The sequence below is a fragment of the Poecilia reticulata genome, linkage group LG1 (assembly GCF_000633615.1).
Source record: "Poecilia reticulata strain Guanapo linkage group LG1, Guppy_female_1.0+MT, whole genome shotgun sequence".
In the NCBI taxonomy this organism is placed as follows: domain Eukaryota; kingdom Metazoa; phylum Chordata; class Actinopteri; order Cyprinodontiformes; family Poeciliidae; genus Poecilia; species Poecilia reticulata.
The window spans coordinates 16,622,700-16,648,359 of record NC_024331.1 but is presented as its reverse complement, the minus strand read 5'-3'; the positions used below and the strand labels follow the sequence as shown (position 1 = coordinate 16,648,359).

Sequence of the window (25,660 nt, the reverse complement as noted above, 5' to 3'; positions counted from 1 at the left end):
TATCATTAACAGATTTATTTTTGCTATATAAATAAGGCTGATACAAGTGGAATCATTTTCAGCCTTCATATTTGAATATTGGCCTTAAATTACATTGTCAGACGTAATTAATTCACAAATACAAATTACACATCTTTATTGATATTTCCTCAAAAATCTTGTTTCATTCTCATAATACCAAAAAGTCAAAAAACTGAAGTCAGAACCCACTTTAAGCATCTCCAAAAGACCATGTAAACTGGAAACAAAAAGTTAAAGAAAATTACCAAGATAACTATTGTCACAGTGATTCAATGAACTAAAATAAAACCAAACTGTAAGAACGTCTGTAAACAAAGTTGATGCAAGTTCGTAGCACTCTCTTCAGTATGAACCTACAAAGCTTTATTGATTTAAGCACACAAAAGAATATGAACCTACAGGACTTTGGCTTAGAAACATTTCGTCAGAAAATGGAACCTGTAGCTACATTCTTGGCAAGAAGTATGCTTTCTGTGTTGAGTGTACCATCTGTTTACATACAGTATGGCAGGTAGTTTTAAAAAGCACATTCCAAGTTGGTCAACAACATTCTCTCCCAATATCAACATCTGCTGTATGATAAAAATGCATCAGGTTTAGCTTTGCTGACCATCTGGGAAAAAAATGTGCAAAGATAGTGCTTGTCATGAGGGCAGGGAAACAAGTTTGTGCAATTGTTTGCATAACCCAGCCTAAGTTGATCTGGGTAAAAATTGTTTTCAGCTACCAAAAAAATGGACCCAAAAGCCTCCTAATATACATTCAACCAAGTTCTAGAGGCATTGTAGTCTTCAGGTATACTTTTTTTAATATAGTCTCTTAGTCTATGAAGCACCTGTTGGCTTTGTTGTGCTTGTGCAATAAACACATATAGAATTTCCAAGGCAGATCATATCCTTACTACTTCAGCTGTTCAGTATTAACATAGAGTTTGATAAGAGCATCAGTGGTATTAAAATAAAATTAAAAGAAAGTTTTGGCAGTTGTACGGGGTGCTCAGGTCTGGTCACAAGAAAATAAAAATACTGTATATTAATAACTGATCAAAAAATAAAAAGGTTTCAAAATAAACAGAACATGCGGTGCTCCTCTTCATGTTCGGTCAGCTAACTAACTAAGGTATCTGGTGAATGCATCTTCATCTTTCTGATTAGAGGACATATTTACAATAATCAGAGTATTTTCCTACTTATTACCTTGAGCACTGGAATCAGCTAAGAGCCAACCCATGATTCACTTTCAAATAACTGTCACTCATCAATGAGTTCCTTACATTAGGGAGTACTAGTTAACATAGCAGCAAGCAAACATGTTGCCATTAGTTTCTACTTGGTCAACTTAACCTGGTTCCTAGAAAACTGTAGCATTTCTTTTCTGGGAGGCCAGACAGTAACCGATTGTGGGGGAATGTATTTCTCTCACAACAGCGCCTGAAGACTTTGGCTTAAACTTTTATTATGAAACTCCAGAAGCTTTAGGCAATACTGTAAACGATCTCCAAGGTTGATGGCTGCTGTCAGGACATCTTCTCGATTCCCGGGAAGCTGACCAAGGGTCCGCCAGCTGTTCGATGGTCCATGGCAGAGTGCATCAAAGTCAGCCACACGTCATCCATGTTTGGCATTACAAGGATTTTCTGAAAAAGGACAGAGAATAGTACAGAGTTTGTGAACATTTTGTGTCTGGTCATGCCTATGACTGAATCAGTTATAATTTGAGTGAACTAAAGGTTTTAAAAAGCACACAAGTAATATTTTATGGATTATCTCAGGAATTAATTTGCAGTACATCAACAGCTGTAATGTGAAAAACGTATGTATTTTTTTTTACATAATTCTAGATGGCCAATGTGTACTATGTTTTTTTCCTTATTTCGAACAGACATTAAAAACAGTTAAAAAAGAACAAGAAAACAAAATAGAATGAGACAAACTTAAGAAATAAAATGTAAAACAAATTATTTTGCCCATGTGACATGCAATTTTATATTTTCTGTTCAAAAAGGAGCAGGTAGAAGATACATCTTATATATCTTGTACTTTTGCAATTCACTGTATACAATACTACCTGGAATTCCTGGTACAGTTTTTTCTCGATCCAGTCTGTAACATGATACAGAGTCACTTCTCTTTCCCCAAGTTTTGGTCGAGCCTTCAGTTCCAAGTGAGGTGGTATCCTAAAGCCGTACCTTCAGAAGAAATCATTCACTTTCAAAAATTTTGAATTTCTACTGTACAATACCTTTTAAACGAAAAAAGCCTTTACCACCAGGGGGCAGACATACAATTCTTAAACTCTAAACAGGTGTTTGTATAGTAGAACGCAATTACTTGTTCTGACAACAAACACATCTTGTTAATTTCTCTTCATTTATAAACACAGATTTGCAATTTCGGCAACTCCTTGCAGAAATGGAGGGACGATAACACCATTAGGAGTAATCTTAAATCCATTTGTTCACTTGATTTTTTGATCTGTAGGAAACAAACTGATGATGAAGACGTAACAATTTACCCCTTTGAACAAAATATGGATGTTTGCTGTGGAGACCACCCTACTGAATATTGTAACAGTAAGACGATTTTGCCTTTACATACCAAATCCTGTCAGTGGGAGGAGGAGGAATGTTGACAGCTAGAGTTCCTCTGAGTTGCTGAACCTCCACAGTGAGGAGGAGTGGTGTGTTGGACACTTCCTCCAACTTTTTTTTTATGAACTCTGTCTCCGTGGCCTTCTGAAAGTATTTGGATTTGGCAATCTTATCCACAAAGCGGATAATCTTGTTCGGTCTACGTCCACCCACTGGACTGCATTCAACAAAAAGAAGGAAAGAACTATTATTGACTTGTGTTTTTTCTTTAATGAATTGATTTTTCATTCCATAATTAAACAATAACTGTCTGGCCTATTATTCATTTATTTATTGCGAAGGCTTTGGACATTGTCATTCTAGTTGTGCTTACTGCCTAGTCAAGTTTGTGTGGATTATTATGTTATGTCACATACGTATTTTTACAAAGACATCGCACAAGGCATTACATTGCATAACAAAACTGTGACAGAAAGTATTACACAAGCTTAGTGGTACCTTTCTGATCCAGCTGGATCATTTGCGATGTCTGTGTAGTCTTCTTCATCTGATGACCCTGCACTTGATGACTCTTCATCACTAGCAGATAGGCAGTAGGTCCGAGGCCTGTGTCTGGGAGCAACCAAAAGCCAAAACGGATCAGGGCTACTACACACATATATATTTGTATGCAAGTTGCAAAAGAGCCATGAAGTGATTGTGAAGAATTTTTATGGTTTAATTGGATGTGATTAGGTATCATTCTCTAGCCATACAGAAAAGGCATGCTTCAAGCCATCACCATTACAGAGGCAACTTCAATCTCCAATTTTCCAGCTTTAGTGCTGGGGACTTTAAGAGCTCTTTTCATGTCAGAAACATGCATCTTAAATTATCTATATGCTCTAGAATCCAATGCAAAGGCTGATTTTGATTAGTTCATCATACTAAGTTTCTTTTTTAGGTTTCCTGGCTCTAAAATATGAAAAAAATAAAATAAAATAAAAAAAACACGAGGGATGCTAAACAAATTGTATTTTACTGGTCTTGCCACTCAGAGGTTAGGAAAACACAGTTTGAAAGAATCTGTTCTGCAACACTTAAATGTCCTGCAAGGTTTTAATTACTCAGAAGTAATTTAGCAGATACATTTTTGAAAACATGGAGAACAAAGAAATAAATTATTGAACACATGACGGCATTGGTTAATTGTACATTTAGGTTGAATGTTAAGCAGAACTTACCAAGGGAGGAAACATCAAATTAACAGCCGTAGAAAAGCAGAAGCCAAGAAGAAGGAGAAGCAGGAACAAGAACAAGTTTTAAAGGAGGGAAGGAAAAATTAGTAAAAAATTAGAGAAGCAACAATTTTGTAGACTGAGACAAAAATGCAGCCAAAACTGTTCTGAAATGTTTAAGTGAACACAGTTGTCCTCCATTTTACCCATCTTTGCCTAATTCCCCCGAGTGGAGACTCTCTTCCTCTTTTCCCAGTCGATTGAGAATCATCTTGGTTTCCAGAGTCATCAGGAAGGAGCCGGTGTAGGAGATCTCCAAATCAAACCAGAGACCTAATAAATATAAATAATTCATTAGAAATGTGTACGGTGATCCAGAAGACATGGGATAGATATAAAGCAACACTCCTCCCACTATTGATTTGGATGAATTTGTTCAGCCACCCCGACCACAATATGCCCTATAAGCACAGGCAATTGATGTACATGAACACTTTTTAATGTTTTACGCTGAGATTTTTACAGATTTTTAAAGTAAAACACAATTAAGTTGTCATTGATTAAACCTGGCTAAATACAGCAATGATACTCTTTTTGCCAAGTGCAAAAAATAAAAAATAAAACAAGGATAATGGACCTGCCAAATATTTGCGAACTTATTTGCCTGTCTTTTAATATGGCAATTGTGCAACACTGTTCATGACATTTAGCAGCATGTTAATGCTGTTAAATGTCCCACTGGCAGATAAAGAACTCATTATTACAGAACTGTTTATCCGCCGCTCCATGAGCAGTCACGACAGGCTTTTCTGACGGGGAGTAACTGAAAAAAAACTACTCTTCGTTAGTGTAGCTTCTTCGCAACGGACAGCAAGAGAAGAAGAGAGCGGCATGTACAAGAGCATGATTGACAGCATTAAGATCCCTTTCACTTATTATCTCATACTATACTTTCAACAAATATGTATTTTACATATAACATTTTTTAATACAATGTACATACTGCAACTTTAAGATATTTTTTGATTCATTATATATATTTTCTGTAATCCTCAAGTGCTTTCAATCAAACTTCTTTGGCCCTAATGGCAAAAAAAAATTGGATGTCACCAACATCCAGTCACAATGAATGATTTAATAGTGCTACACATATATTTCCGCTGTACTTTTTTGATTAGGCAGAATTATGTCATTTTTTTGTAAAAAAAAAAAAAAGCAGGTATGACATGGACTGTGCAAAGTTGTAGTTTATGTTTCTACCATTTGATGGCAGCAAATTTTGGCAAATAATAAATCAAAGAGTGAGAACATAAACTTGTATGTACAGCCAATTAGATAACCCAATATTAAAACAGACATTTAGGCCAACATATTTGGTTTTCCACTTTCTCTGCCATTAACATAATTTAATTAGATGTCACTGCTAGCAATAGCTTAAAGACATTGCTTTTCAAATGGGTTAGCCAGCATGTAATTAGCATTTCCGCCTCTAGCACTCTAGAGGTTTGACAAAGTCCATATAAATAAAATGAAGAATTAATAATAGTATTGAAAACAAATTAAACAATTGAAAAACCATGTAAAGCTGATGAGGTTGGATCAGCAGCAGATAAGAATGGACCTCGTTTTCATACTGAATTATGAAGCAAGGTGAGCCAGATAAAAGAAGTCAGAAAGGAGGAATGGAAAAACAAAAAGAAACAAAGTAGAGAGAAAAAAAAAATCAAAGCCTGAAGAAAACAAAAGACAGAAGTGAAGGTTTGGCAAAGCAGTATGTAAAAATAGATGAAAAAAACTCATGAAAGCAGTCAGGCAGGATGAACAAGTTTGCTCTGCTCAGTCTGGTGGGTTTTGACTGACTGTGAAACTGGTGGAGGAGGGCTGCATGGCACATAGTGCTAAACTGGGAGAGTTCTACCTGACTTGGATCAACAATTAATGAGAAATTATGCTGTCAGATATGAAGATGGTGTAAAGAAAAAAACAATACAGGCAAAAAGCAGCAAATATACATGTCATAAAAGGACAGGCTGTATGGAACAATGGCCAAAGAGATGTTTAGTGGGGGTTACATATGGTGTAAAAAATAATAAAATTAAAGGAAAAGTTCAATTGCTCATGATGCTAGCACGCAAAACAGTAAAAGTTCAATCAGCTTGAAAGAAAAGCAAAGGGAAGACTTGAGATTCCAGGAAAACAGAACCGCTTGAAATTTGAAAAGAAAATTTTAATATATATAGTTTGAATTGCTTGAGTTGGAGGATTTTGTAGGCCGTTAAAAATAAGCTTGCATTTCAGGTCACACTGTTTCAAACCATAAACAAAAGCAGTTGCCATTTTGGTTAGCGATGCAATCAACTCCCACTCTCATTAAAGGGTTATACGAGAGCTGTGGCGATAAAAATGAGGCAGTGACTCACGGTGCAGAGAACAGTGAAAACTGAGACGTAAAGAGAGTATACCCACAAAGAGGAAGATAAAAAGGAACGGGAATACAGAATGAGGAAAAAATAACAGAGCAGCAAACATACATGTGATGAAAGGACAGACTGTATGGAATAATGACAAAACAGAAGCAATGCTTCACCCTGCTCAGAGTCTGAATGTTTGGGAAAAAAAACTATTTCTAAAATTATAATATACTATGATAATAGTAAATATATTATTATTTACTATTACTGGTGTTTTTGTTAATCTTTTCTACATATATTGTTTTTAGAATTATGATCTTTTTTGTGTGAACCCTTACACCTGATGCTGCTGTTGCACCTGAATTTTCCCTCTGCAGGACAATAAACACTGTTTCTATTAAATGTGTTACACTGTTTAAAAATTAAAAAAAAGTTCACTAAGACGTTAGTAACTCCAAATCATCAACACTTTTTCGTCTTTAGTGAAAATTCAAGTGCCATATTCTCAGTACAGGCTTAAGCTTCACATATTAATGACACAGGTGCACATCCTGGTTGTTGTGTTTATGGCCAGTCTGTACTGCACCCAAAAAAACTCTGAGCTGCTCACACTGCAGCATTTCTGTCAATTGTACGGTAATTTGAGAATCTACATGAAATAATTTACACTGCATTGTAAAATCATTTACGTTCATTCTGCAGCACATGCAGCCATGCAAAGCTTCTCAAGTGATAGTAAAAGACAACAAAGCCATGAGGTACTGCTGGTCAGACAGTGACAATGTAGCAGCAACCTTAGATGAGACAAACGGTTGTACTTTAAACACACACAAGAGCAATGTTTCTCTGACCTGATGGCCTGATAAGCTCAGGGAGGAGCTCCAAAGCACACATTACTAAACTTGTACATAAAAAAAATAAAAAAATAAAAATCTTGTCTGTTTTTAATGGGTGAAACTGTTCTGAATGTCTGGTGAATTCAGAAGTCACGAAATGTTTTTGTCAATATATTTATACACTTTCTGTTCTAATAAAGAATACATATTTTACACCCAGTAAAACACAGTCTTGTATATTCTTACTTTGAAATAATGCAGCTTAGGTATGATGGGCATTTCAAACAAATTTTCAATGGGAGCCTGTTAGCGTGTTGCACACACTGGGGTAGCTTTGTCAAAGCAACTGTTCAACAATATTTGAATATGGAAAGATAAGCCTGTGACAATGTTACATGAGGAACAGTTTGGGACTCAAAACCTGTAACACATTAAATTCAAAATCTGCAACTTGATTACAAACCAAAAAAAAAAAGGTCATCTTTCCTTGATGTGCGTGCGTGATCACAGAGCAGACATAGGTTGAAATGTTTGTAGAAATGCATGATTAACCCCTATGAGTGTATGTCTGTGTGTGTAGTGTGGTCCATCTCTTGCCTCGGCAGTCAACGGAAGGTGCAGATGCTCCAAGAATTCTGGGAGTGCTTGTCCCCATGTCCAGTTCTGTCAGGGTTAGCTCATTCATGAAGTAAGGCAGCTGAAAGAGACCCAAGCTTACAGTCTGAACCTCCATCAAAAACTACACTTCATTAGGTAAATGCTCATAAACACAATGCCATGTGAATCAGCCATTTACATGACGGCAGCTTCATGATTTAGCTATCTGTATGCACTAGAGATGACTTACTAAAGTTCAAACAGGGCATTAAAATGGGAAGGAAAGGAATGTTTTTGCACTCCTAGAACAAAAGCTTGTCCCAGGTCTTGTTACACTCACTCGTATCTTGCTGAGCTTCATCTGAATCTTCTTGGAAACTTGTTCACACCAGTAGGGCTCGGTCAGGAAGTCCCAGAAGAGTCTGCCAAGGGCTGCGTTCACCCAGGCAACAGAGTCCTCTTCCTGTCCCTTGGGCTGCTCCTGAGCTGATGTATTGCTCTGAACCTAAACACAAAGTTCCCGTTAACAGGAGTATGAAACATTCAACTTGCTGCATTTTATTATGCTCCTTCACCTTTCATGTTATAAACCCACAAACTGTACAGTAAATGAGGTGACAGGTTTATTACCTTAAAAAGAGAACTAAATATTTTAAGCTTATAAAAAGATAATCAACTCGCCTTACCTTTTTATCAGCTCCAGGGCTGCTCTGCGGGCTCTGAGCAGAGCCGGCAGATGTGAGATCGTCTGCCTGGTGGTTTTGCAGCAATGAGGCCATGTATACACTGTATTCTAAAAACGGCTTGCTCCTGGGTCTCCCTGGTAATGTCAGGGAGCTTATGGAGCCTCTTGACTTGAAAAGTGGTGCAATGACTTCTTCAAGAGAGGAGCGCCTACTTCTGGGGCTTTGACAGGCCGAGGCTGTGGCTGTAACCAATTACAGATTACCACCTTAAGTTATCCTAACAGGGATTTTGATTTACGGATTAAGAAAATTATCAACAGACAAGTCATAAAAAAATAAAGTCTCTGACCTTTTGTACTGATCCCACCAGAAGGTACTTTCTTCACTCTGAAGTTAGAGGCCGAGAGGAACCGCTGAAACCAATCCTCTTTCTCTCTCCCCGTCCGCCCAAAGAGGAAGATGGTCAGGTCTCTTTGGGACAGGGAGAACTGTTGGTCCTGTGCTTCACTAGTTCCTTCTTGATTCATTCCAGCATTCGAAGTCTCGTCATCCTCCAACCTGTCCTCATTTGCCTCATCTATCTTTGACATGAAGTCATCTTGTCTCCCAAGTTCAATGCAGATGGGATATTTTTTGTTCCACACTCTCTTTTTGGCTAGATTTAAAGGCAGTAAATAGACCTGAGGGAAGATTTGTGCGGGGGGAAAAAAACAGACTTCTCAGGTCATCATATATTTATTATTTTTCCAAAAAGCCAATCTCATTGCTATAATTCCAATGGAAGTTATCACATAGTGAGCTATTATTTGCAGATTTGGTTTTTAAAGAGTTTATGAAGCGCTTTAAAGATAATCTTCAAAGGCGTAGGGATGTCTAAGATTATATTTTGAAAATATGGTCAGACAGTAGTGTGAAAGCATACCTTGCTGTTGCGAAGGTCATATATCTTCTGACTGACAAAGCTCACATCAGGCTTTGGTTCGCTGTGTCCAGCACGGCGGGAAATGTTGTGGTTGGGTTTGGAAAGACGAATGACAGAGCCCTCGAGGCGAACGAACACAGACTGAGTAAGTGTGGCATGGTATGTCTCTGGGTCGTAGTTCGATATTTCATTCATCCAGCCCTGAAAGAATAACAAATCAGTTTAATATAAATGATACTTTACAGCACTATATTGGAGCTGAAATCAGAAAATTCCAAACTATTAACCCAAAGATCCTGTTAAATATCAACAGAGTCTTTGCCCAAGGACCAAGACCACATCTAAAAGTTCCAGGACATCAACCCTTGAGGACAGCTGTTAGGGACTCTTACATAGAGGATCGTAAAGAGTCTCTGTTTTCCCTGCACACATACAAGCGCAGGCCATTTACCATTACAGCTATTTTACTAATACAGATTGCAACACTGCAGACGGCAGCTGAAATGAGGAACTAAAAACAGAGAGTTTTTTATTTATTTGTGGAGAAGCTGCTGCTCTGTTAGGACACATGCTGCAATGCAGCAGGCAGTAGCTTGGAGAACTAACTTCCAACTCATGTTTATCTTCACCTTATCTCCAATTCCAGTTGGAGAATAACATCACTATTTTATTTAACAAAAAATCAGTGAGCATAAATGAGGAGTTTGGCATGCCATTAGTAACAGCCCTCTTTTCACAACTTTCGACTGTTCTTGGTGGTTTTGAGATACCTTTTCTTACACATCAAATTTAAATGTAAATGAACATAATAGTAAATTATTATACAACTCCAAATAAATATACAAAGCTGCAAGAAAAATGTTAATACATGCCTATTAAAGTTTATCTAGCTAAATTCAGTCACAGTTGCCATGTTTTTATTTTTAAAGAAAGCATTTCGTTATTGCAATTATTTTCTAAATATTTTAATCCTATTATTTGACCACTTTGAAATATTTTTTAATAAAATGACTTAGCCAAACTGCGCAATAATGTGGTGACTCAATCTAGTTTTTTGATACCACATTCAAAATAAAAAAAATATTTTTTAGAGTACAGGGCACTATACCTCTGTATCTCTGAGTATAAATGCAAACATATTGTATATATAATTTTATGTTCCTAAAAATATATATATAAAGTGAAAATAACCCACCTTGTATGTTTCTGGCTCTTTAACATCCAACCTGGTGATTTTCGACAGCTCTCTTGAATGTCTCTTTTCATGTCCATGTGATTTTGGCCCTGTGAGCCAAACGACACCGAGGGCCAAAAAGAACCCTACCACCATCCCAATTAGCATTCCTCTAATATAGCCTGGAATTGGCAATACAAAGGAACCATAGACCAGAAGAATAAGGAGGGCGAGAATATGGTATGGCACATAAGGTGCTTGCTCACACTTTTCACGTTTATCGTCAATGCTTGGGTCTAAACTGGCACTTTGTGGGAGTTGACTGTCAGCTTGAGTAGTAGTAGCTCCTTTTTTACCCTCACCCTCTGTGTCAGTGCAAGTCTCAAAGTCTTCATTGTTCAAAATGCAGAAGTCTTCCTCCTCCTGTTTTGCCAGCGCAGACAAAGAAAGTAAAGATAGTTTGTTGGGGTTTTTAGTGTCATCAGATGGCTCACCAGGTGATTCGGCTCCAACAGAGGTCCAGCTGTTGGGGCTTTCTGCCGGAACATCAACTCCATCTTCTTCTTTGATGGAGTGGTTGTTGTTGCTGCTGTTGCTCTCCTGGTTCCTACAGACAGAACTGATGGTGGAGAGTTCTGTGGCACTGGCAGAGAGCCCCTTAGGCCGGTAAAGGCCACCACCACTCTTTTCATCCATGATCTTGCTGAGCAGATGAAGCGGTTCGGAAATGGCTTCCGTGAGACGCCGCTTTGTGTCTTCGAATCGAGCTTCGACTTCCGAGACTTTAAAGAAGCTTCGGTTGTCTGGCGACGTCAACAGCGAGGAGGGGGCGGTTTTAGAGTCGTTAACTGATGCCACGGCAGCAGACGGCATCCTTGACTGTGCAAATTGCTTTAAGAGATTCAGATTAAGACGAGAATCTGGAAGACGGTACGAGGTGGAAGAAGAGGGCGAGTCTTGGGATGTATCCGATGATAAAGATTTGACAAGATTTTTCATGAGGTGTCTGTGTCTAACTGAGGATGTTAGAGCAGAGGAGGGCCCCTCAGCGGACTCAATGTCTGAGGAAGGTGACTTTGCCCAGCCCAAGGTGGAGGGAAAGCTCAGAGATTTTATGGGAGAAGAATTGGCAGATGAGGCCCTTTGCTCAGGGACATGTGAAGACAGAGTTTGTGTAGGAGAACGGTTAGTGTGATTACTTGAGCTGGGAGATAACTTGGAGTATTCAGGAATGACAGCACCACTGGCTGCCGAATCCAGAGATGCCCCATCAAACATTTCCTCACTTGCTTCCAGGGCCGTCACTATATTAGAGTCGTCCAGAGGAGCTGAAGCTGTAGGACAGGCTGAGATGAACAAATCATCTTCCTCCTCTTCTTCTTCCTCCTTCCCGAGAGCTGAGAAGTGGATGGTAATGGCCTCCTTTGATGGCGATCGTTGGACATGGAGTTTAGGGGCCACGACAGATGGCTTTTTATCTGTGGATTTCGCTCCATGGCTAGGATACTGGCTGGTCATTTCAGTACGCCCACTGAGTCAGTCTGCAAAAAATAAACAGATTTTAAAGTGAATATTCAAATATTTGGATTCATTGAAATGCAGCAATGTCAGATGAGTGTAACTTATCTCTACAGTTGTACCAACAAAAATCACAGAAAACTTTTATTGAAAGACAAAGAAATTATAGAATTGCCTTTCATAGCAAATATGTTAATATTTTTGTTTAGTTTAAACTTGCACAGAACATATAGACTAAAAAAAACTCTAAATAAGGCCGAATAAAGAAACGTAATAGTCAAGCAGGAATAGACAGAATATGGCCATATGCATCTACTGTCTGAAAGGTATGTGTGATGAGCCCAAGTAAAAAATACTGTAATAAAATGCCAGTTATAAAATATTTAATAACTAAGCCAAAAATAAAGGCCAAATTCTTAACAGGTTTTCACCCATCCAACAAAGCAAAAATTAGATCAAATCTGTAATAAAAAATGCTAAACTATCAAAATAGAGTATTGCAAAGCCGTTTCCTTGGGATTAGCATTTGCTGTAAGGTTTTAATAGCTTCCCATCGACTTTTAGTGAGGCTGACAAAAAAGGCCACATCTCTCTCAAACACCAAACAAACAGATTAATAATACAAATTCATATTCAAATGTTTAGCTCTATTTGCATCTCTGTGACATCCTTTGGAGAAAATGGAGTTCTGGTAATACCATGTTGACATCTGGCATTCATGTCCTTGTGTTTTGTCTGGGCTGTGGAGGTGGCAGGTCACACTGGCTCACTCATTTACAGACTCCACTCACCCACTCATTGTCACATGGGTCATGAGTGAGCTCATTACCCAGTCAGGCAATCTGCCAGCCACCTCTATCCCTGGTTAGTCGGCTTTTGGTGCACTGCAACACAATGAGCCATTGTAGCAGGCATTTGGAATTGGATAGCATGTCAACACAATTCTGAAAATCCTCCAACATATCAAAAAAAAAAAAGAAAAAAAAGGGGGATAAAGTTGGACTTGATTTTTATCTTCAGATAAAACCAGAACCTGACAACACTGAATAGCAAGTAAATCAAAACTTTAAACTCTTATATGTAGCTTATCAGAAGCCATATTAGAAGTGAGATAGCCAAACTGTTATATTGTCCCATTCCTTACTTTCAAAACACATTCACAAATAAATACGACCTGAAAATTGACTTTTGGATGCGATTTACCACTTCCTGCTTTAATCTTTTTGGGGAACTGAACACACTTAAAGACTGGATGCCGTTTCTGCATACTTATAAACGGTTACACAGTTCATTCTGATAATCATACCATTTGATTTCCGTGTTATGTGGAACAATTTACAAACTTAAGCACAACATAGAAGGAAACCCACTTTGTGTTTCTACAATTGATGTTAATTGATGTTTTCAATATAGTGATAACAATGTATACAAGTAGATGGAGACAGAACAAATTACTGGACCTGTATCAAAATACTCAACTAAAGTTTCAACTGTGATTAGCAAAAATGAAGGGAAATCTTCAAATATAAATAAGAGTAATATGAAATGTCTTGGGTTTTTATAGAAATAATATTTAAAAGAAATTTCTTCCTAACAGCCATACAGTGAAATGCCAGTCATATTAAAACACACAACCTGCTTATGTGGGGAGATTCTTGATGGGTTGTGGTGCCTCATCTGTTCTCACAGTACAACTTCACAGCCACTCATTAGTAATCTCACATTGCTGTCAACTGAAATCTAGGAAGTCAATATGTGAATCAAAAACAAACAACCCCCAAACCCAACCAACATCATATAGTTTTCCTTATGATGTGATCTTCAGGAACAGCTGACTTACTACAGAGGATGTTTCTGACCGTAACATGACTTGTTGTCCCAGTGTGAGATCACTTTAAAAGTAAAAATTTTTTCAGACTTTTTGGATCTGGGACAAAAGGAAAGTACAGGAAATGGGCCATCATGTCACTGCTCCACTGTAATTGCTCTTGCAAAATAGAAGCAATTACAGTGATCTTAACACATAGTTACTACAAGAATTCAGGCAATTGGTTATATTTTGTTTTTATACACACACTTTTAAAAAGGTGATATTAACTCCTTAATAAATAACCAAAAAAAGAACATTTACATAGACGCTCATCCATGCAAAGGCTTCCCTAAACAATCATGACTGAGAAACAAAATGGTGAAGTGCTGCTAGAAGTTTAAACCACATTTAACATAGTAATAACATCTGGAGACAAGCTTTGGAAACCTTTGCTTACAAGGAAAACTCTCATTTTTCCAAGAGATTCTGCCTATGAGACAATAAACAAAGAGCCTTAAACTCGGCTGTGCTATATAACCCACACTCTAATATTTAAGAGCAATAAGAAAAGATCTATAAAACTCCTGAATCTGCAAAAGGGAAGCAATAAACCTCCCTAAGAGCATAAGGTAATCTTAACAGGTGATAGCCAACCTGCCATAAGGGAAAGGAGCCTGCTAAAAACATTTTAGACTGCAGAAGTACAATTTACAGTAGTAGCGGTGCACCAGTGCAGTTTTCTGGCCCTTTGCCAATTATCAATCTTTAAAAAGCCTCACCTTCTGATACTCATTTTGTCTAAAATGTTGCTAAATATACCAACAGAGTTGCTGAGATGGCAACAGTGCTGTCACTATTGTTAACTTTAAATGTGCAGACATGACCTGGTGGGTGGGTTCATCAGTTAAACTTCTCTCATAGAGCAAAATAGGGAAGTAGTCAGTTTTTAGACCCTTGCAGATTCTGATCAGATCGGTAGATAAGATTGACTGTACATGCAAGTATCGGCTGATCACGTATCTCCCAAAATTAAGGAAATCAGGACTGATTTATCGGTGCATCCTTATGAAATAGCAATCATCACAATTTCGGATGGATTTTCAGTGTCCTATCTAATACAGATCTCAGTGACTAAGCTCAGGGAAAGTGGGGGAGTACATTTTGTAAAAGACAGAGACATTCAGAACAAATGGTATCATTGGTTATTAATACCATATTTAATGATGAAAACGTTTGGCAACTAAATCAATCGGGATAATGTTTATTGCAGAAACTAATTTATGTCAATACCTCACTTAAGAAACTGCTACGTCAGGAAAAAGTGCCATCTGTGGAACAAAAGGGCATCTCTCAGATACATACCAGTAGATATTTATCTGAAAATGACCAGTAGTATTAATCAATAGTATTAATCAAATAAGAAAAAAGATAAACGCAAGAAGCAACTTTTACCCGTTACAGCTACAAATCCTGACAATTCTGTAAATGCACCTGAGCTTTAGACAGGAGAACAGGCAGACAGCTTTCACTTTACAAAACTCAATTATCTTTCGGTGAGGTTATTTCTGCGAGTCACGCTGCTCGTTTCTTGCTGAAAATGCAACATATTAGCTCCCGTAGAGAATCTCAAATGTCATGCTCTGCTGTTTCAGAGGACATCACTGACATTAAGAGGACGCTCGCTGAAGGCAAATTGCACAAGAAAAGCACCAAGAAGAGAAAAGTGTGGAAACACTTCAGAGGTTCCCAAGAGAGAGATTAGAGGAAGTCCTTACTTGAATGCTGCTGTTTATTTAGGCTGGTAATAGTTTGTCCTGAGTGTTGGCTAAAAGGGCAACAAATGATGGTCTCACATCTCAGTGTTCCCTTTAGTGCTATGCCAGTATTACAGATAGTGTAGCCATATTAAATGTTAAAGGGTAAGAAATGACAACACACATTTGTAAAGAATGCTCTCTGAATGTGGTTGAACACTCCCACATTTTTTTAAACAGGTAAGGTCCAACAGGTTGTAACTCTGGAAGAACCTGAACTTTGATCCTGCCGTCTCTCATGCTATGTGAGGCATATCTCTATTCCCAAAACCGTTGTCTTTTCTAGTTCAACAATGGCTGTACTTGAAGGTCACTAGGTATTACTAAATTGTGTAATTGTGATTCAAATGACATAATTTCGGCAGTTTTTCCCCACCACTATACTCCCTGTTGTGCATGTGGCATTTTAGTAAACAATTAAATAAGTTGACCAATACCTTCCTGACTTCATGTTGTGGAGACAAACACAAAGCAGTCAGCTGTCCAACAGTACCAAACCTGTTCTTAAGAATGCTGACAAACTAGTGACACGACAAGCTAAAATGTTTTGTGCTGAGATCATTCCAAGTATCAACTGACTGCAAAACCTTAAGCAACTCATCCAGCAACATCAGCAGGGTAGTGTCCAGAGAACACACATTGTGGTGTTTACCCTACAACGTCTAAGGAAACAATTCAGATCATCAGCATTTCATTTTTCAAAGTTAGTTTTGGACAAATGAATTGGATTGGCAATACTCTTAGTTATCAATGCTTATACAAAATACTTATAATCCAATTTCTTCAGTTGTTTTCTATAGTAAACCTGTCTTTCTATTGTAAAGTGAGATATGTAAATGTCTCATTATAATTACCACAAAACTGAAGAACTTGCATACTGATTGTATCTATAATAATGGAGGTGTGAGCATGACATTTCTTTAACATGATAGCACCATTCAATCGCCTAACACTAGATAAGATAAGCAGCAAGCTTATCTAACAAAAAATTTCTTAAACTAAGGTCAAGCACTGACTAAAAAATGAGAGACTGAACTAGGTCAAACCGCTTCACATCCTTACAATTTGTTTTTTAAAATATGGTTTTTACTTACAAGTGTGGACATCAGCATTAACTCATCTGAAAATGTGCTTCACTAACTGCTTTATTTTATCTTTAAAATGCATAATTATCACTTTATTAAATACTTAAATCATTTGCAACTGCGAAAGTTAGGGATTCAGTAATCTGTAGTCTCAATGCAGCATCAATAAACTGTACATGGAATCCACACATTATAAGAAATAGCATACAAGTGCCGTATGAAAAGAATATAATCAAATCTAATCATTATTGCTGTACTGTGCAGTTTTTTTTCTTGTTGATGAGCAAATCACAGTGATTTTTTTTTCACTGAATGAATCAAAACTAAGAAATGCAATGCACTTCTTTTGTGTTTCATTAAAAATCAAATCAAGGTTAGGGACATGATACACAAATGAGGATAACCTGGTAACTCGTATTATTTGTTCCATTCAAAATGGCCACTTCTATTAAAAACAGCAAAATAAAATCTGAATCAAATCAAAAATCAGTCAGGAGCTGCATGCTGGCTGCATCATTACATTTAATATTTCTTCCACTGAAAGATTTGACAAAAAAAAAAGAAAAGAAAAAAAAAGCTGGACACACTTTCACCTAGGAAGAAAACAGCTTCCATTATTATTTCAAACAGGATAATGGAATAATCTTTGCCATCTGTTGTGACAGATTTGGACAGTTATCACTTGCCTACAAATGACCAGCAAGATAACCAAGTTTCTCAACTATTGCCTGCAATTCCTCAGCTGTTGTGGATTACAACACAACAGCTTGTGTGGAGCATGTGACAGAGTGTTGACCGAGTGGGAAGTAGAAATCTTCTGATTTAAGAAACCGATGACAGACAGACGGGGAGAATGAAATGGGTAACATATAATCTTTCCTTTACCAAGACACTACATGCAGATTAAATATTAATACCTCTATTGTAAACAAGCAAACAAACAAAAAATACACCTAGGCTACTGAGTTGCATTTCAGACCATGTCAGATCAGGAGCCCAGATTTGTTGGTGTCAAATAATGAACTCTTTGCTGAACTGCTTAGACGCATCAACAAGCCCTCATTATTTTTGCATGAATGCCTTTAGCTGCATAGAAAACAAAATTACGTCGGTCAAAGATCTGCCGCCGCAGAGGAAGCTTTCTCAGAAGCTACTCAAACTGACATGTTTGATAGTCTTAGGCCATCCGGAAAGTAGAAACTTTTGATAAGTATCGACGCCTATAATGATCTGCTGGGAAGCTAAACTAATCCATTATCAGCTGAATAATCCTGTAGGTCACTTCAGAACAATGCAGCGTCCAGACAAACCTCTTCAGGAGTTTTAGGAACCAAAATTTACCCAATGAAACTTAAAAAATTAAAACAGGTCTTTTAACTTTCGTTACTTCTAGGTTTGTTTCATTTTTATTTCTAAATATTCAAATAACGTGTTCACAAAAAGTATTCTCATTCCTTGAAATATTTCTCCCATTCTGTGACTTTCCAACCACAAACCTCAATGTAGTTTATGTGGATCCTCATGTGATACACCATGACTTACAGCCACAAATGAAAAACTATGTGTAGAGGTTCTGTTAACATTGCACATTACCATTAACACTACATCCCCACTCTCAAAAAAAAGATAGTGGCAACATTATACAGGGGGGGGGGACACTTTCCCTCAACAGTGACCTGGATGGAGAGAAACACAGAGCTGTTCAACCAGTTAGCTGATGCAAAAGGTTTAGGATGGCATTGGACTTCATCTTCCAGCAGGACATTAACCTCAAACATACAGACAAACAGCAGTGTGATCAAAGTATGCTCATGTGTCAGAATGCTCCAATCAATCTCCCCTCTTAAAACTAATGAAGGATCTGTGGCAAGACTTCAAACTTGTTGTTCACAGAAACTCTTAGTTAATTCTGATTGATCTCAATCTACTTGGCAAACAACTATATTTTGTTGGTCTATCAAAAATAAAAATCCAAATATGCTGAATGTTGTGGTTGTAATGCAATGTGTTCAAGGGGAACTGACTATAAACTTCCAGCTACCTTCCAAATGTAAAAAGAAATACACTGGTGAAGTATTTCAGGCTGATTGTTGGTTGCAGGAATCCAACTTAATACTCGGCTGTCAGTAAGGCAAAATGGGAATAGTGCTCTTTAAAGAAATTGTCTGCCCATTAACTCCCCCTTTGGTCAAAACCTGGAGAGCACAGATCCAACATGCTGCTTTCATTCCACAAAGACTCCTTTGTTTCTCTAAATAGTTCCCAAGCCTTGTTTAATGTCAACATGCTGCATTCGTCAAACTCACTAAAATCAGACAATTAAAAGAAAACTACAGATGTTTATGAGATCGTGCAACGGGACAATAAAGCCAGGGCTGTTTCCCTTCTTGGTCTAGAGCTGTGGATTTTTCCAGTTTCTGGTTACATTCATCACACCTGCAAATGCACCGCAATAATCTGTCTCAAGTAATTACAATTTGTGCCACTCAGTTCAGTTCCACAACAGGAAGCATGTAAGGGCCCCAAGGGACTTCCTTCAGTAATAAAAAGCAGTTTCAAAAAGGACTAAACAAAATACAGACTGGATAGCTTCTTTTTCAAATGATGCATACAAATGATGCAGCAAATAACAAAGTGGCATACCGAATAAAATTCTGGAAATTTGCACTTTATCCAAACCAAACTGTGAAGTGTGAGAGCACCTCATCGAGGCCCGTGAAAGATCATATAAAATTGTAAAAGAGCTCAATTTAAGTCTAATGAAGGACAGAAAACATTCCTCAGGGCTCACATTAAAAGTGCAAAAAAATATAAATAATAATGGTCAGACATCTTTTCATCTCTATTAGAATTTCTGCTCTCTTGCCATCACTGTGTGCACTCTACTTTAAGTCCCAGAATCCATTAAAGTTTATTTTTGGAAACGCTATATTTACACATGTCCTCACCTCCTACCTTATGTCTGTCTCTTTCTGTTGGTAACAAGTGATCATTACGCTGATGGGAATGCAAGGGCTGCTGCTGGCAGAGACTGCAGCTAAAACAGGATGCAAGCTGACAGTGCCACAGTTTCACAAAGTCTAAGGAATAGTCCACATATCAGTGATTGGACAAGTGCCTTTACATTTGTGCTTAAAGAGAAGTAGGCTGATGTTATCAGCTCATATTAGAGTGTAAATAAGGCCATGTCAACAAGGATTCATATGCATTTATGCTGTGCCTAGCAAAAGTATTTAGACCCCTTAAAGTTTTATACATTTTGTCAGAATTTTTAACCAAAGACTTCACTTTCTATCTTATTGCAATTTAGGTGATAATTCAACACAAATAAGCATATAATCATAAAGTGGAAGGAAACGAGAACTTTTATTTTAAGAATGGTTCATAACTGAAAATCTGAAAAGTGTGGCATGCATTTGTATTCAGCCTTCTTTAATCTTATACCCACCGGCCCCCAAATAAAATTTTGTGTATCCAACCGTCTTCAGACATCACCTGTTTAGAAAACAGACATGCATGCAATAAAATAACCAATAAATCAAATGTTGGCTTATATTGTAACGGGATTATATTATTGGATTAATCCCTGCTAATAAGGTGTTAAACCAGGTGTTCTCTCAAGGCCTCCAAGGTTTATTAAGGACAAACGGAGAACAAAGTTAACCATGAAGGCCAAGGAACACAGCAGACAAGTGTGGAGAAAGTATAAAGCTGAATTATGCCATAAAACAGTATAATACAACATCTCACAGAGTTGTTCAATCCATCAATTAAAAACAACGCAGTGCGTCTTACATCCAAACTTACCAAAAATATGTCTACCCACACAGACAGAAAGAGCAAGGTCAATACTATTTAGAGAAGTTGCCTAAAGAGTCATGCTAACACAAGAAGAGCTGAAAAGATTCCCATGTGGAGGGAATGCAAGCACTCTGCAAACGTGTGAAGCTGGTAGACGTACCCCAAAAGGCTTGTAGCTACAAAACATAGAATCAGAGGTCATCTCACAAAAAAAGTTTTTTTCATATTTTCCAACTAATAATTTCATTCAGACCACAATTATGTACCACTTGTTGGTCAATAACATAAAGTGCTAAAGATTTATGTCTTTAGGACATAAACTCCTGTGAAGGAGCTTAAAGGTTTATCAATTCTTTTGCAAGAAGCTTTAGCTGCCCAGGCCTGTATAATAGTACTTTGCAGACAAATGTCACCATTACTGATTGTAAAGACTTTTATAGAGATATGGACACACCTCTGTGTGCATTTGAGCAAAGGCTGCATTTCTAACAAAGCCTTGGACATTGCTCTGATAAAATAAAAGTTGACTGCAATCATGTGACAAGGAGTTAGGCCTTATGGCTTTGCATTTTTGTGAAGACTGTCAGCTATTTCAACATGATTCTTAATTTATATACTGTTTGTTTTCCAACACTTGTAGGACCACTTCATAGCACCATCAAGAATAGCTATAAACAACAGGTTGTCATGTAATTGCAAGAGCAACTTTAAAAAAGGAAAAAAGGGGGGGAAAAATCCCATGCTCTTAGAAAAACAAACTCCACTTCTGTTTCATTCAGCCCAAATGAGGAGGCTGAAGAGTATGAAAAGCTTAAGAGCCAGAAGCCAAACAGAGTTAACATATGACAAGAGGATAATATCCCTGTTTTGTAAATCTGGATCAGAGGTGAAAAACAGACCAGAGAGGAAAAAAACATTTCACCAAGTGGAAAATACGCAATCTCTTGTGTTGTACACCCAAACAAACAATTTCCACTTTTATATTTGCTGAAAGATTCCAGCTATTAGTTTGTTGTTAGATTAAATACATAACATCCATCACAAACTATCTTTATCAGGTGGTTTTAGAATGACCATAATCTTTGGAATAAAAAAGGAAGTCAAGCGCTAGGAAGAAGTGAAAGGGCCATAATTGACGAGCAGCTTCACAGGAGTTAAAATTTTGACTTCAAGAACAACAATGGACGTTTTTTTCGTGAGTAGTTTCATTGGAGATAATGATGGCTTCTGATTATTTTTGAAAGATGATAGACGGCTAGATGTGGAGGAAGCTTTGCGTAGAGTGAAAACTAAGGGATAGTAATGCGTTTGAAGCAGAACCATTAGACGGCAGCTTAGAACCAACCTGCAGAATTCACCTACACCACAGTCCTTTCATGCAGAGGTTCATATCCTTTAAATAGACATCATCAACACCTGCAAGTTACAGCAGTGCTTTTTGTTTTTTGGCTATTGTCGTAGAGATGTTAGCTTTGTTTAAGAGCAGGTGACCAACTTCATTCTGCCCAACATCTTTGGGTCTGCAGTGAGATTTCCTGGTGATTTAGTAAATTTAATTTTAAAATACAAAAGAGTTATGGCTGTTTTGAAGAGTACAATCATCCATTGGCCAGAACAACAATTGGTTGCCATGGAGTCTCAACCCAGACTGGTGGACTGAAAGTGCTGACTTCTTATGTATCTTAACCTCTTGAAAGCATTGGAGAAATGCGGCAGGTAACTTTAGAAAGTCAAAAAAAGATGGGCTGTCAATTTGGGCTTGAGAGCAGTGGCAGCACAGATCATGATTAAGCTGTCTCCCTAGTTATTACAGTTTTGGACTGTCAATATTTAGCGATTCAAAACTTTTCCATATGTGACCACCACTCAGTTTCTGATCATCATCATTCACGCTGTTTATATTTGAAACCTCATCAGTGGCAGGAAATGAAGGAAATCTTCCACCAAAATTGTTTCGATGTGCTGCCAACAGAGCTGCAGCGTCATGTCAGAGTGTGATTTCTCTTTTCATAGCATCTGCTGCTACCACCATTAACCTCTGTATGACTGCTGTGGGAAAGATCTTGTCTTGGCATCTGTTTGGACACCATAATCAGTCCTTTTACTTTTATTCTCTCCCTCCTTTAAAGAGCAACTTATCTTGCTGATCTTTTTTCTACTAAGTAGCTAAAATCCTGACATAAACAGATTTTGATTTTTATGTTTCTTCTTTGTAATCCAGTTGTGTGTATATATTAGGGATGTATAAATAAATCGAATCGGCGATATATATTGATATTTTCCGCCCTCGGAAAGTATCGATTTTTCATCCGCGAGTATCGATCCGTTAAACCATCGGGATCCATAGCCTTATAGCTCTTTTTAACGTCTAGGTCTTTGTTACGGTGTAGCAGCAAGACTCTGCCTCCCTCAGTCTCACTTTCAACTTGAGCTTAAAGTGCACATTATAAACTACACACCAGTTTTTAAATTTTGTTAATAGGCCAAGTATAACCGGAGTTATGCTAAAATTAGTAAACCATATTTTTCCAAATGTCAGAGAAATGTCAAAAGCGCCGCTATTCCCCGGCTTTTCCGATTATGTGAGAGGGAATGAGCTTCCAAACGTACAAAACGAAACGAAACATTAGATTCCTGTGTTTTTGGAAATGTAAAATCTTCAATAAATAACGATGGGCTGTATTTTGTTGCTGAGAAACGAAGTAAAGTTGCGCAAGTAACCGTGAAAGAGAAGCGGAACGGAGAAGCGGAAAGTATTAGCGGCGCCAACCGAGCAGCTGCAAAAGCAGTGAGATCGCGAAATTAATGCAAATTTCGACTGGTAGCATTCACTTCGTAATTAGTCTTTAGCTTAGCAGTTTCTGTTCTGTATACAAAGGATTACCTGAAGAACGAACATGGGTTGATAACATCCGAAGCGGGCGAGCAGCGGCGCTGTGTTTTGAGCAGGAAGACGAAGAGGAAAACCCCCAGCCGGAATCCGCGGCGCAGTGAGGATTTCCATGATAACAATGGTTGATCGATCATTGTTATTAGCAACAGACAAAGAGTATCAGAGACTGAGAGAACGATGAGATCCTGGCAGTCTGAGAGGCAGCTTCAGAGATCCAAGCAGGGGAATAGCGGCGCTGCGTAGTTGCAGGGAGTCGATCACTACGGGGTGAGGCGGAGCCACTACTTTAGCAGTTAGAAGAAAGCAGTTTACAGCCACGGCTAACTCCGGGAGCCAACGTAGAAAAGCCTTTTTCCCAATAGTCCAAAAGAGACTGCAATTTGTGGCTGCATTTTTACTCCAAAATGCAGCCACAGTGTCCAAAAGAAAAAACATAAGTGCAATCATTTGCATATTGAGTCTACAGAGGCTGATAATCTCCSCACTCTGCTCCTGGATTACCGTTTAAACTTTTGAGTTTTATGTCAAATCCACATGAATTAAATGACAGAAACTAATTCTCTCACCGCATCTTTGATTCATTTTGTCCAGCTGCAGACTGTTAAACTGTCCAATCAGAGTCAGGTATTGTGTAGTTGGTGCTTTTAATCAGTTTTCAGTTAACTAAATTCAAGTCTATGGAACACAAAATGTCACTAAAATCACTCTGTCCTTCTAAAATCTTTCAGAAAATCATAAAAATGCACTAAACCGTAGTAAATTGTATCGCTCAACAAATATCACGATACATATCGTATCGTGACTAGAATATCGTGTATCGTATCGCGATATTATTGTATCACTACACCCCTAATATATATATATATACATATATAGTTTTACCCTTCTTTGGTCTGTGCTTAAGTGAAAAATGTTACCACGCCATTTACAGGGAAAAAAAACAATTGTTCTGTAACTTTTACAAATCTTTTTGGAAAAACAAACATTATCCAACCCTGTGTATGACTCAAAACTAACTTTCTTTCCTCCTTGACAGTAATACCAAGCACTGAGTTTCAACATCATTAGTCTACCTTTTCATTATTCAGAGTCGTGCTTCTGCTTCCTAACATCTCTTATCTACCCTCTATCTCTCTCTCTCTCTCTCTCTCTACATAGACTTTGCCCCCTCTCTGGTCATTTGCAGCACAGGAAGCAAATCAATAATGAGTTCAAATGTACTGGCTAAGTGCTTACCTTGGATACTCGGGGCCATTCAATCCAGCCTGGGACTCGCATCTGAATACAGTAGAGTCAAGTTTCTCATGTCTGTGGAGCTCAGGCACCTTCTGAGAAACACATTTGAAAGTAAAAAAAACCCAGTAATTAATAATATTAATCCTTATAAATTCCTGTAAATGGAATGTTTTTGAAAAACTTTAATTGGGTTGATGCAAATGTTCTAACCAGGTTGCATTCACCACCATTCAAAATCGCAAGATATTTTAAGAGGATTTCAATTCTATGAAATCTAAAAAGTTTTCCCTACACAAGGACAAAAAACTCGAGCGTCCTGTAAAGTCGGCATTAAAAATTTTGGTCCAATTTCTTCCCAAAAGAAGCACTTTAAATGTCAGCTAAATCTGACAGTGATTCTTGCTTTTGCATTTAGAGCGATGTGGACCACCAACTAGCCATAGCCATGTGTGACAGGCCAAATAGCTCTCTTTGTCGTGTTTAGACCAAAATTAGTTAATTAATTACGTGCGGAAATTATGTGGGTTTTTATTAATATACTTTCTAAATCTTTAAATAATTTGTACAACTTTTTGTCAAATCAGTTTGTGGTCTTGAAGCAGCTAGCTCAAGCCTAAAAATGATGTAAAGTCCCACTTTTAACCGTCACTATCTAAAACTCGACATCGAAACAGCCTTTAAAGAATTACTAATGCGCAATTAAAACGCGCCAGTCTTGACTTAACTCACAAATTACTCTTTAAAGTGCTCCTCTGACCGATACCACTTCACCATTCTCACAAGCTGCTTTAAAAACAGACGAAACTCACCATGCTGAGGGCTCTCCATTACGGTCTGGATTCACTGAACAGAGCCACAAACGAACGCAAAGATTTGGATACTAAACCGTTTAATAACGTCTACCAGCTCCACGTACAAAGCAGTCTTCTCGCCTCGTTTTGTCTCTCCCCCTGTTGACAAACCCCTGTCAGTTCCTTGAAAAAAAAAATTACACTGGAGTTTTTCTTTCTCAGACCAGAGCAATCAAACCCGCAGCTGGAATGGTCAAA

The 25,660-nt window shown here is 37.8% G+C and overlaps 1 protein-coding gene across 3 annotated transcripts; it reads right to left on the bottom strand.

Moving 5' to 3' along the window:
* Window positions 1-25,594, bottom strand: LOC103463683 (testis-expressed sequence 2 protein-like). 3 transcript variants are annotated; one of them, XM_008407218.2, is made up of 13 exons: window positions 25,421-25,594; window positions 24,612-24,703; window positions 10,476-11,995; window positions 9,281-9,481; window positions 8,708-9,038; window positions 8,359-8,600; window positions 8,013-8,177; window positions 7,673-7,772; window positions 4,035-4,161; window positions 3,110-3,223; window positions 2,619-2,828; window positions 2,089-2,209; window positions 1-1,657 (listed from the first exon to the last, which is right to left on the bottom strand). In XM_008407218.2, the coding sequence occupies exons 3-13, from the start codon at window positions 11,970-11,972 to the stop codon at window positions 1,538-1,540; spliced, it is 3,228 nt and encodes a 1,075-aa protein (XP_008405440.1). In that variant the 5' UTR covers window positions 11,973-11,995; window positions 24,612-24,703; window positions 25,421-25,594; the 3' UTR covers window positions 1-1,537. The 3 variants fall into 3 exon arrangements, with proteins under 3 accessions (XP_008405440.1, XP_008405448.1, XP_008405455.1); XM_008407226.2 differs by having other exon boundaries at window positions 24,612-24,700; XM_008407233.2 differs by having other exon boundaries at window positions 3,110-3,217; window positions 25,421-25,592.
* Window positions 25,595-25,660: the final 66 nt, after the last annotated feature.